Below are 17,401 nucleotides of genomic sequence, written 5' to 3'. Positions count from 1 at the left end.
AGACAGTACAGAATGTGTAATGGCTTCATCACAGACAGTTGTAATACTGTAAAAGGCTGTAGACCCTGCTGGGAAACTAAGCTTTGATTAATATTTACAATTTAATAAATTACAAGGACTGCAAGATTTTAAGGCTGTACTTTACTGCTCTGAGAAAGAAAGAACAGTGAGATTCATAATTTTATCCTGTGTGTGAATGATTGAGAGCCACATAATCACACAAATTTTATGAGAACTACAGCATCAGTATTGATGGGTACAGTGATTGACAAATTAAACTTTGATGCTAAAACTGATGCCATCTGTAAAAAGGTTCAACAACGTTTGTTTTTCTTAAAGGAAAATAAATTCTTTTAAAAGTATGTAAAGTGTTAATGACACCGTTTTATCAGATTTTTATTGAATTGGTAATTTCTTACTGTGTCATTGTATGGTTTGATTGTATTAGCTTGTCTGGTAGAAACAGAATGACTAAGTTGAGTAAGACTGGATCCAAGGTTATCAGAGCTCAACAGATATTGCTCCAAGCCATTTTTAAAGAACACGTTGTTAAAAAAGCCAATGTGATAATTAACTGTCCATCTCATCCATTATATAAAGAGTTTGTTGTACTTCCATCAGGCCATAGATATAGAGCAATTAGGGGGAGATCGAGAAGATTTAAGAACTCATTCATACCAACTGCTATTTCTGTCAAATCACCTGTAATTATGGGTAATATGCTGCTACCTGAATTGATGGTCAGTGAAATTACACACTGCACCTTTATTGTATGTGTTTGCATGAGTCAGACAGTTTATGAACTATGATACAAACAAATACTCAGCCTGCAGTTGGAGGATCATGTTACACATAAATATGGATCAGTATAGGACTAAGTAACATACATATGCAGACAAAGATCCATCCTAATGATCCACTGCTGTGTAATTTATGAGTGAGTCCTTGACACACACACACACACAAAAAGAAGCCACAGTCATAATTTACCTCTTATTTTTAACAGTCTCATTCTTCATCGTCTCTCTTAGTAATGCACAAATGAGCATGGAGTAATGACCACAAACAAATGAGTGTACAATTAAAAAGAGATGGCTTCTTATTACAAACACACATACTGCTGTAATGAGTAACTGTTCAAGTGAACTCAAACCGCAGCACACCCCTTGTCACTAACATTAGATTCCTGCAAAAAAATGTTCAAGTTACACTGTCTTGCTGTTGCACTGTATTAGTGTCATCTTGTGTTCCCAACCATGGTGAATTCTACTGCAGTGGAGTAAAAGTTATTGTGTATCTCACCTGAAGGGTCTCCAGTTTGGCGCCGCAGTTGACGAATATGACTCTGGTCAGCAGCAGCAGGAGGGGATTGGACACTAGACTGTAGACAGACTCTCCATCCAGCTGAAGACTGGACAACACAGCCGTGTTCAGGGCCGCAGGCTATGTGTGTATATATGTGAGTGTGTATATGAGGGAGAGAGAGAGAGAGAGAGAGAGAGAGAGAGAGAGAGAGAGAGAGAGAGAGAGAGAGAGAGAGAGAGAGAGAGAGAGAGAGAGAGAGAGAGAGAGAGAGAGAGAGAGAGAGAGAGAGAGAGAGAGAGAGAGAGAGAGAGACAGAGACAGAGACAGAGACAGAGACAGAGACAGAGACAGAGACAGAGACAGAGACAGAGAGACAGACATTTTACAAGATTAGAGAAAATTAAAACTCACACAATTAGGGACATCTAATATTTATCATGGTTTTACAATAATAATGAAAACTGGCATTTTGTTAAACATTAAATTATTAATTTACTATTTAAAAGTATTAAAGGTGCCCAAGAATGCTTTTTCACAAGATGTAATATAAGTCTAAGGTGTCTCCTGAATGTGTCTGTGAAGTTTCAGCTCAAAATACCCCAGTGTTTCCCATACATTGACTAGACTGTGGCGGCCCGCCACATTCTAATTTGTCCCGCCACAGTCTCAGAATGAAACGGAAATTAGGTTTGTCGCGATATATAAATTACCGTCTGATAATTGCGCTCTTTTATATGGCAAAAGTGGGAGACATAGAGCAAAATAAGTAGACTAGCACCAATTAAGTTTTCGTGCACTATGGAATGGCTTCAGATGACTTTGAATATAGCTTCATGTGAGGGACAGAAGAAATATACATCGATAAGTTCACGGTCAGAAACTCGTCTTCCCTCCGCTACAGCTGTCAATCATTCAGCATTTAAACAGCGGGTCGCGTTCGGTAACGACAGTCAGCACGGTAAAACTCTCCAATATGATAAATTCCCATTATAATACTTGATATGTAGATAAATAGCTGTGGATTTGCATAAAATGACTTTATCTTGCTGGAGTTTATTGCTGTTTCTGAACGATGTCATCATACTGGCTACAGGATGTCTGTTAGATCGCACAACACAAGGACTATGAATTCGTGTCACACGCACAATAACTGGAATTTAAAAATGAAAGAAACAAATGATTAAAAGACTGTAAGATACAGTCAGATGTACACAGGGATTCTCTTTGTACCGCAAACTTTTCAATGCGCAGCACAACTGCGAGCTCTGACTCGATATTGCTTCAAGCGCATCATTCTGCACCCGGGATGTGCATTAGCGTTTTTTTTGCTGTTGTTTTGAAGCGTTTCATATTATCATGGTTTTGATATCATCATTATCATCCTTTGAGAAACACTAAACCCCATAGATTTTTTTAATTAATATTTTTAACTGCCTATTTTGGGGCATCATTAACCATACACTGATTTTGGCAAGCGCCGCCCCTTTAATTCGCCTGCTCCCTGCCACACCAGCTCTCGACTATATTACAGTGCATTTACAAAGTTCACAGAGCTAATATAACCCTCAAATGGATCTTTACAAGATGTTCGTCATGCATGCTGTATGCATGCTTTGAATTATGTGAGTCAATTTTTTATTTTGATGTTTACGTTTAATTCTGTGAGTTTGAGGCTATGCTCTGTGGCTAACGGCTAATGCTACACTGTTGGAGAGATTTATAAAGAATGAAGTTGTGTTTATGAATTATACAGACTGCAAGTGTTTAAAAATGAAAATAGCGACGGCTCTTGTCTCTGTGAATACAGTAAGAAACGATGGTAACTTTAACCACATTTAACAGTACATTAGCAACATGCTAACGAAACATTTAGAAAGACAATTTACAAATATCACTAAAAATATCATGATATCATGGATCATGTCAGTTATTATTTCTCCATCTGCCATTTTTCGCTGTTGTTCTTGCTGGCTTACCTTGTCTGTGCACAGATCCAGACGTTAATACTGCCTTTCTTTGTGTAATGCCTTGAACATGGGCTGGCATACATGCAAATATTGGGGTCATACATATTAATGATCCCGACTGTTACGTAACAGTCGGTGTTATGTTGAGATCCACGTGTTTTCCGGAAGTCTTTTAAACAAATGAGATTTATATAAGAAGGAGGAAGCAATGGGGTTTGAAACTCAATGTATGTAATTTCCATGTACTGAACTCTTGTTATTTAACTATGCCAAGGTAAATTCAAATTTTGATTCTAGGGCACCTTTAAACATGAAATTTAACAGTAAATTCTTCTAAACGCCTCAACTACTGTATAAAAAGCCTATATAAAATAAAAATGCCTAGTTTGAGACCAAATGCTGGTTTACAGTTTGGTCTGCATTTAAATGGAAAACAAGACATTTTATTAAATTTATAGGAAATATGTTTATCAAAAACTACAAAATTAGGCAGCCTCAACTAAGTGACCGTTATTTTAATTTTGCAACCCTGTTACCAATTCTGTAGGTTTCTTATTTTAAAATTTCATATAAATCAAATTCATTACTTCAAAAAAAAAAAAAAAAGAATAGAATAGAACAAAATGACTTTATTTAAAGAGTTTTAGGCCCTATTTTTTTTTTTCCATTTCTTTCATTAGTTTTATATTCAGACCCTACTCATGCAAGCGCCTTCAGTCTCCCATTTCTCTCCATGTGCGCTACTCTCAGTCTAATTTAGAGGGCCTGAGCTCTCTAGGACAAGGCTGATAAATCAGCAGCTTTAGAAAGGTGTGAGACAGCAGAAAGTGTTACACACACACACACACACACAGTGCCTCCCCAGGGATCTTCAAAACCTCCGTGGGGCATTAAGGAAAAGAATCTCTTCACCTCTGTATAATTAGGAGCCCTAAGAGGTTTCATTGGCAACCCTGCAGCCCTCTACACACTCATTATCCAGAGCACTGACCTGCCCAGTATCGCCATCTCCTTCCATTAATCCATCCATCTCACACACATACATCCCACATGTCTCATAATTTCACATGAGCATTTAGTAGAGCTTTTTACTCATTAAAAATGTGCTGATACTAACACCACACTGCATAACCCCAATGTTTAAGACAAAGAATGTACACACAGAAAATGATCCACTTCAACTATCAAAGCCACTATAGATAAATGTATAAATAATGTGATTTGGAATTTTTTAATCTGTCTATCTGTCTAGCTATCTATCTGTCTAGCTATCTATCTGTCTAGCTATCTATCTGTCTAGCTATCTATCTGTCTAGCTATCTATCTGTCTAGCTATCTATCTGTCTAGCTATCTATCTGTCTAGCTATCTATCTGTCTAGCTATCTATCTGTCTAGCTATCTATCTGTCTATCCATCCATCAATCAGTCCATCCGTCCATCCGTCCATCCATCCATCTTTAATATCTATCCATCTATCCAGACCATGTGTTCAAATAATAATTAGTCAAAACTGGTTGTGCATATGATCCCAGGTGCATCATGGTACTACACCTGTGAGAAGTTCTGGAGCAAGGCCTCAGGCAGAAAATCTGAGATGTGGAGCTCAACTGGCGGCCCGGTCCAATTACTCTGGACGAAAAGGTTCAGACATCCCACTGCCAAAGCCAACAGAGCAGTTTCTCTACAACAGAAAAGAGATCAGGTTCAGAAAAATGCATGTTAACATCTAATCTTATTACAGCCACTGGATTTCTTGAGCTGAAATACACGGGCTGACTACCACCTCAACATCAATCAGGTTAATGTACTTTATTTTTGATAATGTCTCAACACATTTGTGGTATCGGACTGCACAGCGGATGCAAATGTATAGACCCGAATGGATGAATCGGGTGCCACCAATGTGCCACCAACTGAAATCAAAGACCTGAGATAGTAATTCTACTGTATGGTGGAGTCAGTCCCCAGATGCCAAAGGACATATTTGCATGCAACCCAAATTTACGCATTCATGTTTAGCTGCGATCTACAGCACACTATTCTCACAGGAAAGAAAGAAAATGGTTGAGTCAATCTCATTGTGTATTTTGGTCCCTTTAAAATAATACATGATAAATTAATGAGAATGCACACAACACAACAGAAAGAGAAGACGAGGACAAAAAAAGAACACAACATATCTCCTGCATTCAACAGCACGCAAACATCAATCTACCTGCATCCATTCTCTCGACAGAAAGCATCACTCATTATTCAAGACATTCTGCTCATCTACAACCATTTTCTGCCTCCCTAACAGAAGCCAGACTAAGAGAGGCTGTATAGAAAGAAAAATAAAGCGAGGGGGAGCATGATCGAGCAGAGGAGAGATAAGAGAAGCACGGCGGAGGAGCGCAGCGCAACCGTCCCTTCCTCAACTCGTGCTTTCTCTGGAGAGAAAGGATGTTAAAGTGGGCTTATCGAAAATTAATAATTCATGGCTGAAAGGAGGGGGACAGTGTTTGAACCCTTCTGTATGGTTTTATTCATTCTCTACACAATAAAATGCTCCACTCAGCTGAAGCCACCATCAACTGTTAAAACTCCTTACGTAGCAGGATGCATCGTACACAACGCATCTACAGTAACTCACGGTGTAGTTAGCTTCCTTAACTCTAATGGGAGCATTCTAATTTTGTGTTTCTCGCTTTAAGTGTGTAAATGACATTCCAAACCTCTGTATACAAAACACAAAAAGATGATTTTTTTTTTAAAGATGTATAAAAGTGATGTCAATCGATTGAAAATTTAATCACATTTTATGCAAGCAAAATTAAATAGCATCTATCATTAAAATATTTAATATTTTATATTGTAACAACTTTCACTTTGAACCTCCAAAATAAAGTAGAAACAACATAAAGATGGTATATTTTAAATACATGTTTAATACCATCTTTTTTACTAAGCACTATGAATGAAGGCCAGTATCACTGATACCAGTACCCCCCCCCAATTTTAGCAATTATTTATAGCCATTAAACTTTACAGTATAATTGAAAGCTATCAACTGTAACATTTAATAGGCTTTAAAAAATAACGTTTAATGTAAATGAACTTAAAACAATATTTCAGATCATCTCATTGTGATAAATGTCAGATTTAGCTGTGCCTTTAATATATGAGGGCTCAACGCTAAGGGTTTTTTTTCTACTGGCCCAGGCGAGAGAGTTTAGATTTTAACCTATCCTGCTAAAATGCACAAAAAAAAGGGATCATTTTTTGATCCATGTAACCTTGTAAACTTTGCTTTAAGATTTTCAGGTAGGTCTAAAAGGTAAATATACAGAATTTGAATAAACACCAGTCTTCACTACATAAATTATACATTTAATATAGATTAATCCTTATTAAAACTACAAAAGTTATTCAGTTAAGAGCATTGAGTGACTTTGGCTTAGTCCACAAGCACATGGGTATTTTTATAAACAATTTTTCCTGTTATAAGCATGATCACAGAGGGTTTTTTCACAGCCTACCTGACTGAAAGGCCTCATTACTTATGCAGATCATTAGAGCTCTTTATGCGATTCTTTTGTCTTCTCAGGTGTAAATCACCGTTATTCATGATGATTCACGCCTCCATGCATACGGTTTCTCTTGACAAAAAGTGTCTTAGAAAATTTCAATCTCTCTGTTGTTTTATATGAATGAGTAGAACGGTTGGCATTAAAATGCAAAAACACACTATGAAGCACTATAAAGGGCATGCCAAACAAACTCGTTAAGCCATGTTGGCCAATCAGAAGCCTGGAAAAAAAAAAAGGTTATTACAGGTTCCAGTTCCAACATCGCAAGCCAAAATCTTCAGTTTCACCATCTACACAACAACACTGCAACTGGAGTTTCTGAAAATCTTTACCCTGGCAGGAATTTAAAAAAAAAAGTTCAGTTTCAGTGACCGGATACTGTGTTTGCAGCTGTTAACCTGTTAGCAGCAGGTTTTATTAGACTGCTGTCACTTTAAGATCTGACGCACATCTGACATATTTTCTCACAAATGCTTACCTTCATTTAACACTTTTTAACTAATTTTAACTAAGACTGTGCTTGTGTGGATACCTGGCAAAACATAATTTTGTGTTTTAGTCCATTCAAGCGTGAAAGAGAACTCAATGCAGCACTGGCACGCTGTCTGAAGCGGCTCTGTGCGCGCGTTTCGGGTGTTTGTTCACAGAGAGCCGCTTTACACGCAGCACGCTAGTGCAGATTTGAGTTCTTTTTTTGCTTCTTATCGTGCTTGAATGGTTTAATAGCATTTTAATTAATGATAGCATGATCATATACTGTAGCGCAGCCAAAGGATGACAAAAAAAAAAAAAAAAAAAATCAGTACTGCATTAAAGATTTTTAATCCATTAGAATAAAAAAAAAAGTAAAATACAATGTTCTATATTTTGACAGCCCATATATATATATAATTTTACACATTGCCCATCAATAAATCTTCAGCAGAAACGTTGTATTTACAATCTCAATAGTGGAATAAATAATATATTTTAGTAAGTACAACAGAACTCATTTAAATAGTGCCATTTAACAGTAAATCTGCTGCAATGAAAGAAAAAAATCATCTCCTAAAATTTAACAATGAATCTAACTGAGGATATCTTTAGGCAGTAGTGTAATTTAAATGAATAGCACAACAGTCTCACTAATTAAATTTGTACTCATTTACATTAAAGTAAATTAAGTAGGCTAATGAAATTAACTCACTTAAATATCACATTTTAAACACAGAACATGTATGTGCCTGCAGCATTTAAGAGTACAAAAAGAATGTAAATTAATATTTCTCATTATGGTGAAATTCACAGAGTTCAGTAGTACAGAACAGCACAGTTAAAAGCTCTGTGTTGTTTCTGCAAGTACAGTTAAAAACTGAAAGAAAGCCATATGTCCTAAATCCTCACCGGTCACTCCTCTGGTCTTCAGTGGCATCGCTCAGGTAAGACAGCACCTGTCTCTCCAAATAGGCCTCAATACAGTCACCCTCTTCAGGAGCACCTCCCAGCAGCCCCTGCACCGCAGAGCTGAAGAGCACGGCCTCGAAATCTCCCTCACACACCAACTGCAGCAACGAACCTCCATCTGAACACACACACACAAGGGGAGAGCAGCTGAAGATATACATTCAGACACACCAATGTATGCATGTATGGTTTGTTCCCAAAAGCCACTTTTTAGCACTAATTTCTGAAGTGCCAGTGCTTTAAAGAGAAGAAACACGATTCTCACCTCTGTCATATTTTAAAATTGAAACGAGAGCAGAACATTCTGTTCTGTTCATTCAAGCTCTTTAATAGGATCTCAACTATGAGCATTAGGTGTGTGTTCACAATGCGTAATTCAAAATACAAGTAAAACACCTGTGAAAATTCAATACAGAAAAATTCATAACAGTATATTAGGCCTATTTTTACAGACTTTAGTTTCTTCTCAATTTTGTTATCAGTATATTACATTAGAGTTTTTGTTTTACATTTGCTGTTATTTGGAAAATGTTTATTGCATTATTTAGTCATGTTGTTTCATTTATGGTGTGGTATGACCCTGTGCAGTGTGCACAATCTACATATTTCAGTATTGGCCATGTTTTATGGACAAGCCATAACTCTGATTCATCATTTGTCTTTCTCAGTACATTTTAAAGGGTTAGTTCACCCAAAAATGAAAATAATGTCATTTATTACTCACCCTCGTGTCGTTCTACACCCATAAGACCATCGTTCATCTTCAGAACACAAATTAAGATATTGTTGATGAAATCTGATGGCTCAGTGAGGCATTGCTGTCAATGGAGGCCATTGAAAATCTCAAAATCCATAAAGGTATTGATTTGCCGAATTCAAAACACTGCCTTGGAGCTTTACGAATCGAATCAGTGATTCAGATCTCCTATCAAACGGCTAAACTGATGAAATCACATGACTTTGGTGCTCCAAATTACTGACTTGATTCGTAATGCTCCGAAGCGGTGTTTTGAACTCGGCCCATATATAGATATTGTTGGAAAGTCTTTAGTTTTTTTGGCGCACAAAAAGTATTCTCGTCACTTTATAAAAAGGTAGAACCACTTAACTCACATGACCTGTTTTAAATATGTTTTAGTACCTTTATGGATCTTGAGATTTTCAATGCCATTGCTGTCTATAGAGGCCTCACTGAGCCGTCAGATTTCATCGATAATATCTTAATTTGTGCTCCGAAGATGAATGGGTGTAGAACGGCACGAGGGTGAGTAATAAATTACATTTTCATTTTTGGGTGAACTAACCCCTTAAGGTAAAAATCAGAGTTTGGTATTCAATTACTTTGGTAAATTAACAATCACTTCATGAAATATATTGTTATACACCGGTAAGTTAAGTAAAATATACAGGCACCAATATACCATACCGTAATACATGAAATATCATCACCATAAAGTATACTATAAACACCATATACAGTATATAGAGCTATGATTTGCAGAAACCGTGGAATCCAGTCATAAAAACAGAATTTACTGTATAACGCAGAAGTTCACAGAATGTGTCAAATTTTTGATAAATAAATAAAAAGGTCAGTAAACTTAAATCAAATCGCAATACAGACAAGTGTCTGAATATTAAGCCGCAAAAAGACTATTTAAATACAAATCCTGCGTGTTCTGCGTGTCTCTGTGTGAATGAATGGTGCAGACGCTTGGTTTCATTTACCATATACACTAATGACGCACGTGTGACGCTCGCAGTGTTTTCAGCCTCTGAATGCATGAACTTCATCTCCATAGGCGCTCTGAGAGTCACTTCGGGAGCACTTTACTGTTTCATTTGAGAAAAACTATCACCATATCAAACACACAGAAACTCAAAGATCTTCACGGCAACCCGTCAAAAGTTTGGTTCAACTTGACAAATATATTACTGTTGTACAGTAGAATTTAGATGTGTCTCAATGTAATAATACTAACACATAATAATAATAATAATAAATAATCAAAAATTATGATTATTCCTTTGTTCACACCAAACGCGAATAGAGCGTCTGGCGCGAATGATTTCAATGTTAAGTCAATGTAAAGACGCGTTTACGCGCGTCTGGAGGTCTCGCGGCGCGAATGAGGCGTTTAGCGCGGCGCGGAAGACGCGAATTCGCCTCATTCGCGCGTCTAGTTCGCGCGAATGACGCGAATTGAGCGTTACGCGCGAATGGTGCTTTTTGTGCATTTACGCGTTTAACGCGAATTCGCGTCTGACGCCCGAGTTGAAAAATTTGAACTTTGGCGTAAATTCGCGCCGCGTTAACCAATCAGGAGCCTGCTTGCTGCTGTGGCGGCAGGCCCGCCCGGAGTCACTCATTCAAAATGGAGGAACGACTGATATTATCAGTGAGCAGTCACCCAGAGATTTATGACACAAGTTCATACTTCAGACAGGAATAAAAAGGACCTCGCTTGGAAGAGTGTCGGTGAGGAGATTGGGCTACCTGGTAAGTTGTAAATACACATTTCACTTTTGAGTCACGTAGCTACACGTTTATCGACCCGCGGCCTTCCCGCGACGCTGACCCCTACGCCGCTGTTCTGCTCTCCAGAGCAAATACAAAGCAGTGGCTCTCTCGATGAACGCACGATCAACATCAGCCATCTTGCAAACAGACAACCGCCTAGCACCTGCACCCCCCACAAGAAGCGGATTTCGCCTCGGACGCGTGTCAATTTCGCTTCAAACGCTTGTTTTTTACGCGCGTCTATTTCGCTCTAGACGCGCGAATGCATTCAAAATGTTCAAGCGGCAAACTAGACGCGGTAGACGCGAATTTGACGCTCTATTCGCGTTTGGTGTGAACGCAGCATTAAAGTTCTATTCCATTTTTTAATTTTAACAGTAAAACTCAATGTGCATTGTCATAGGGCCTTAAACATGTAATTTTTGTTAAACTTTTAATACATTTGTGATAAATTGTACAAGTTCCATGATTTCAATTAAATCAGACATGCTGTTCGATTACTAAAAAAAATAAATAAATAAAAATTGGAAAAAATAAAACTGATTTCATAGGGACCTATAAACAGTGAATTTCTGGTAACCACAGCTGCAATCTTTTTACCACAAATTTAACAGGATATTTTTCACAGTGCAATTATAAAAATGCATGGCATCAGGATAAAACTCAAATTCAGTTTCAGACATTTGCTCCTTCACTTGCATAACAGAGGGAAAAAAGGAAACCCATAAACAGAAAGGAGAGCAGCAGCAATACTCCTGCATGGAATGTGTGAACCGTGAAATTAAATAGTTCATTGTACACAAAGAACCAACCTGAAAACTGTTTATTTATACCAAACTTGCAGTTACTTTTTAGCACTTTTCTGGTGAACAATGCTGCAAATTTGCCAAATTCTTTCCTCGGCTATAATAAACCCATGAGAACATTATATATAGAGAGAGCTACACTGAATTAAAAAGAATCTTATTTGATTACAGTATAAAGTGCCTTGAATCGAGTTTAGATCTTGGACTACTTTGCAGATACAAAATGGTGCCACCTCTGATACAAGTGAAGAAAGCTGCACTATTTCTAGAAGAATACTTTGCCATCGTTGATCTCTTCTGAGGAGAAACTGGCATGAATAAATGTGACTGAATGAGGACGGACTGAAATAGCTTTACTGAAGATCAGATCGACACATTTCAAAAACATTTCCTGTGAGTTACACAGTAATTACTCCTGAGGTTGATGTTCATGAGAGAAAGGGACACATGGGAGGAATGAAATAAGCAAGGTAGGATGTATTCAAATGGACAGTTACAATATACATAATACACAGCTATTTGTCATACAACTACAGCACATTAAACTGACAGAGATGGGGGCGATAGATAATGTATGAAATGAGAAGCAAGCAATAAAGCAGTAATGAAATCCTATAATATAGACTAATAGGGGGTGTTCACACAAGGACGCATTCTTGCATTCCCTCTGTATTCATTAAGTACACTATGGCCAATGCATCACATTCACACCATCAGTGGTGCGTTTTAAAGACGACTTGTATAATTAAAGTAGTAGCCTATTTTAAATACTAATAACCAACAACATCATAAGACCGTCAGTGATAGAGTAACAGATCTCGGTTCATTTTGAGTCAGACATGACGAAATACCTGCAGTTCAGTAAGCAAGTCAGATAAATTCAGTAACCGTTCCAACCGATTCATGACGAGCGCTCTGTGGCGTTATTGGTTCACTCGAGTCATTCGTTCAGGAATCGGACTACACTTGTCACGCTCATGTTTATGGTCACGTTATATGTTGCGGTCCACTTAAAAGAACCAGTTCATAAGAGTCAATCAATTGGGAATTAGACTACATTGGCTGCGCTGCATTCTGATTGCCTAAAAAGAACATCTCATAAGAGTCATTTGTATTTGAGTCACTGTATTAGATTCACCAAAAAGAATCAGCTCTTATGCCTATTTTCTTCATCAATCAGACTGCAATTGGAAGGCTGCAGACCTCATCAATTTCAACAAGCTCTGTCAAAGGACGTTTCAATTTGAAGGATCGTTTAAAGGCAACCTTCATTTTTCACGTCCTTCATTTGGCTTACTCTGCATCAAGTGAATCATTAGCGTTCTCCAATCACCAATCCCAATCTTTTGCAGCATTCTGTTCAAGAAGCATCCTATTTTGGCTGATTCATTAAAAACAAAAGAATCGGCTAAAAGAGTCATTTGTTCGGGAACCTAACTACACCACGTTCAGTTCAGTTCAGTAGTCAAAGCACTGATCAGGGACTCAAGGGCTTTCAATCACACTGGAACGTTCGCTCCCTTTAAAAAAAAAAAAAAGAAAAGAAAATCACACAATGCACTGCAAAAACCAGAGCACATCGATTCTCACTATGCTTCCTTACCGGAAATTACGTCACATTTCTGGTAGGCCCTTGATAGGTCTTGCAGACTTACAATGGCTGCCGCGAGCGCATGTCCGTTAAATCCATGAGACCATAAGGTGTCCCATTTGTCAATTTCACGAGCGCCCCCCTTTGTGGTCGATATGCGCCCTCGATGCGCACTTTTGCAGAGCCTGGTGTGAGCTCCACAACAGAATTTTTCCTGGCAGTCAAAGCAGCGTTACGTCACGAATGTGCGGACTCATAGGAAGACCGCGAGTGTTTAGGGTGCCATTTTTGGGACAGGGCCATACCAGGTAAAGGCTAATTTATACCTCTGCGTCGAACAACCTACACTGTAACTAGTAGCAAGTGTAGCTTGACGTGCACCTCTCCAAAAACTTAACGCGTCAATTCTATGCAGACCGCAAGCGCTGTGATTGGTCTGCTAGAACCCCTCCCTCAGGTCAAAAAATAAAATATCTTCAATAGCGTTGCACTTCCGTTTGCGACATAACTACAGTTAATGAATCAATTATCGGTTGTTCGATATTTAAAAGGCGCAACAAGTCGCTTTCTATCTGCCGCCATCACTGCTGCGGTTTCTCCGACAACGTACGCAAAAAATCTGCTTCTTCGGCTTTTGCCTTGATACTGTGGGTTACATCAACATGCTCGTAGGCAGTGCCTACTAGCTGTCTGCATGTGTAACTGCATGTCGTTACGGACAACACAGAAGTATAAATGAAACCAGGCATTGCCTACGGCTTGTAGAGGCTACGGCGTAGAGCCTACAGAATAGGTCCGACGCAGAAGTACAAATCAGCCTTTACGTTCTACAACGCTGTACGTAGTAGAGTCCCAATGTGTAGTGAACCAGGGAGGGTCATTACCAGTGCCTGGATTCCTGTACACAATATACTGATTGAGACGCACTCTCAATTTGCTTGATTCACTAAAAGAATTGACCCTTAATTCTTTTTTGTTCAGAAATCGGACTACAGTAGCCAAACTGTATTTTGATTCACTAAAAAGAAACGGCTAAAAGTAATTTGTTCGGAACAGGAACTACAATGCATTTGCTTAATTCACTAAAAGAATCGACTCTTAAGACGAATCGGACTGGACTCGTCATTTAGAACCGACTCTGACTCATCCGTTCGCAATCGAACTACACTGCACTGTTTAGATTCGATAGAAGTACCGGCTCATTAAAGTCATGCGTTCGAGTATCAGACTACATGCTTGCTATAGGTTTCGAGCTGTAGAATCTGTAGTGGTGTTGCTGTGACTCTGAATAGTAGAGCAAGAAACACTGTCCGTGTATTTAGCACGGTGTTCCGTTCCGTCCGCATCAGCAGGTTCGGAAAAGGAACAATCATTTAATCAACATTCTATCACGACAATAATGTTAAGTATAAAAGTTAAATAAATTCCGCAAATAAAAAAATAAAAAATACTGAATGTGTTGCGCTCCTCGTTGTCATTTACGCGTCCTGTATGAACGCCTACTAAAAACCACGGACACGCAGGGGTAACGTTACATGCACGGTTGGCAGGTGCTGCCTGGCTTTGTTCTAAACCTGTGAGCTAAATAACAGCGCGTTTTCTCTCATGCACATGCTCACCTCGACATCAACAGAATACACGGGCATCTATCCTCATGTGTCCAGGTGTCCTATGCGGTAAAGCTGCCCACATTGACCTTCCAATCAGACAATACACAAACACAGAAGTTATGCTGCCAGAACGCGTTCAAATGCCGCTCGGTTCACAGCCAGCGGAAATTCATGTCTGTCTGGACACAGTCCCGTGCGTCCGTGCGGCGCGGAGATTTCAATACACATGCGGCACATTTAAACCACGTGAGAGTTTCTGCTGCGTCCAGCAAACAATGATCAACTAGAACGAAAAACATCCACAACAATAACCGAGCAGATCAAAGCCGTGTTATTATCCATAGCTGGACGAAAGCATCAACATCAGCCAATATCATCATCATAATCATCTCAAAAGCACATCACTAAGATCTCTTACACAGGGCTCTGCCGCTGTCTCTTACCTGCGGTGCTGAAGCCGCTCTGTTTCCAGTCCGGACTCAGTCCGCCCAGAACCGCCGCCTCTAGCTGCAGCATCATCATCCTCGTCAACTCTCAGTAGAGAAATAAAACACGCGTCACGTCGCTCAAGACCTGCTCTGTGTGAACGTGAGATGCGAGGGGCTCGTGTGTTCACTCCGATGTGTTTGATTTCTGCCCATGTGCTGTAAGTGTCATCAGTGAGCAGCCATGACAGCAACGTGGTGCATTATGGGATACTTAATAAGGCAGCGCCGCCAAGGGAGTGTCGACATTTTACCAGATGCTCAAATGAACGCAACGTAAAATCAGTGTTAGGTTACAGTAAATCATGAGTGAAATAATATCCGATTTGAATAACCATTCTATCGTCTTCTGTTTATGTTTGACTTGTCTCTGGTAACGATTACGACAAATACAACATGTACAGAATATCTAAACAAACACACAAAAAGGGAAATATTCACTTTTATTCAAAATTATCAAATTGTTTATGTTATGACCTTTCACCTCTGGCCTTGCAGCATTCATTCATTCATCAAATTCTACTCAAACTTATACACTGTCCTCCAAAAGTTTGTAAACGCCCTAGAAAAGTGGGGTTTTGGACAATATTGGCATGAATCCTTTTTAATTTGTGATAATTTTGCACCTGATAAGGGACAACACAAACTACGAAAACATTTTTTATTACATAAACAGTTTATACATTACGGAAGAGGATTAGGGATTAATCTCAAGATTAAAGTTGTTAAATTTCGAGAAAAAACTCATTAAATTAGTCATAAAAAAGTTGTTAAATTACAAGAACAAATTCGTTAAATTACGAATTTGTTCTCATAGTTTAACAACTTTTTTCTCGTAATTTAACATTTTTCTCATAATTTAACAAATTTGTTCTCGTAATTTAATTTAATTTTTTAGTAATTTACTGACTATTTTCTACATTTTATCTCGACTTTTTTCTCTAAATTTAACTACTTTTTTCTCGTAATTTAACGAGTTTATTCTCAACATTTTATCTCGACTTTTTTCTTGAAATTTAACGAGTTTTTTCTCTAAATTTAATGACTTTATTCTCAACATTTTATCTCGACTTTTTAAAGTTTAAACCAGTAACAGGCATCACAGCTGGCAAAGGGGCATGTCTGACTTTGACATGTATATATTGGCATTATTATGTAATCAAAATGAAAATTATTATTGCTGGTCTTCAATGATAATGTCAAGTTGCTTTAATGTATTTGCACCAAAAAATGATAAGGATTTATGCTGATATCGTCCAAAAGCACTCTTTGTCAGAGGTATTTCCAAATTTTTGGAGGGCAGTGTATACTATTAGGATACACCAATATTTCATATTATAAGTATATAATAGGCCTATATTATAAGTAGCTACAACTTCTGTAGTAGTTGTAATAAAATTTCCCTCAGTAAATTCCCTTTTTTTCTTTTGTTTTGTTATCAGTTAAAGCTGTTGTATTTATAATGTTTTAAAAAGTTTGAAACTTTTAGCTTGTGTTTGTGCTAACCATAGAAAATAACTAGCCTGACTACGTCAGACTTCCTACTTCCGCTCAATTTCATTTCGCTTCTGTACTCAGTCTGATACTGCGTCAGAGCTTTCTGTTTGCCACCGGTCTGGAAACAGCCGGGCCAATCAACGAACAGAGGGCGGGCTGAGAGCCGTGACGTAGATGCTAAGCGCCGAGTTTTACATTGTAGGTTAGAGAAATCGAAAACCGAAACGACCGCGGAAATGGGAAACGAGACACAGGATGAAATTCGCTCTGTTCAACTCTTTTTCAAACTGAAGCCAGAACAAGAAGAGTGTTTGATAAACATTTGTTCTATCATGTGTTTACAACAGGTTTAAAGTGGAAGTTCAATCATAGATTTGAGTTCAATGCATGATGTCTGTGCTTCGATGCGGCTGTACAGGCACATAACATACGTCATAACTAAACGTATCTGATTGGCTTACGGGTAACCAATGATTTTAAACTTCAGACAAGCGCCCCCTGGCGAGAGAGAAAACACTTCTCTATTATGCCATTCCAGAGTCTGGTATTACCAGGCTAGAAAATAACTGGACCCAATTTATATTAAGTGGCCTTAACTACTATGTA

At 38.4% G+C, this 17,401-nt stretch overlaps 1 protein-coding gene across 1 annotated transcript in view; it reads right to left on the bottom strand.

Moving 5' to 3' along the window:
- Positions 1-15,488, bottom strand: part of ttc27 (tetratricopeptide repeat domain 27) — a 112,925-nt gene extending 97,437 nt beyond the window's left edge. The window contains exons 1-4 of the mRNA XM_067368040.1: positions 15,257-15,488; positions 8,226-8,403; positions 4,825-4,954; positions 1,303-1,443 (exon numbers count right to left, since the gene is read on the bottom strand). Coding sequence (XP_067224141.1) covers positions 1,303-1,443; positions 4,825-4,954; positions 8,226-8,403; positions 15,257-15,335 — 528 coding nt within the window. The 5' untranslated portion in view covers positions 15,336-15,488. The remainder of the gene's footprint in view (positions 1-1,302; positions 1,444-4,824; positions 4,955-8,225; positions 8,404-15,256) is intronic.
- Positions 15,489-17,401: the final 1,913 nt, after the last annotated feature.

This window comes from Chanodichthys erythropterus, chromosome 18 (assembly GCF_024489055.1).
Source record: "Chanodichthys erythropterus isolate Z2021 chromosome 18, ASM2448905v1, whole genome shotgun sequence".
NCBI lineage: Eukaryota > Metazoa > Chordata > Actinopteri > Cypriniformes > Xenocyprididae > Chanodichthys > Chanodichthys erythropterus.
This window is presented reverse-complemented; position numbering and strand designations above follow the sequence as displayed.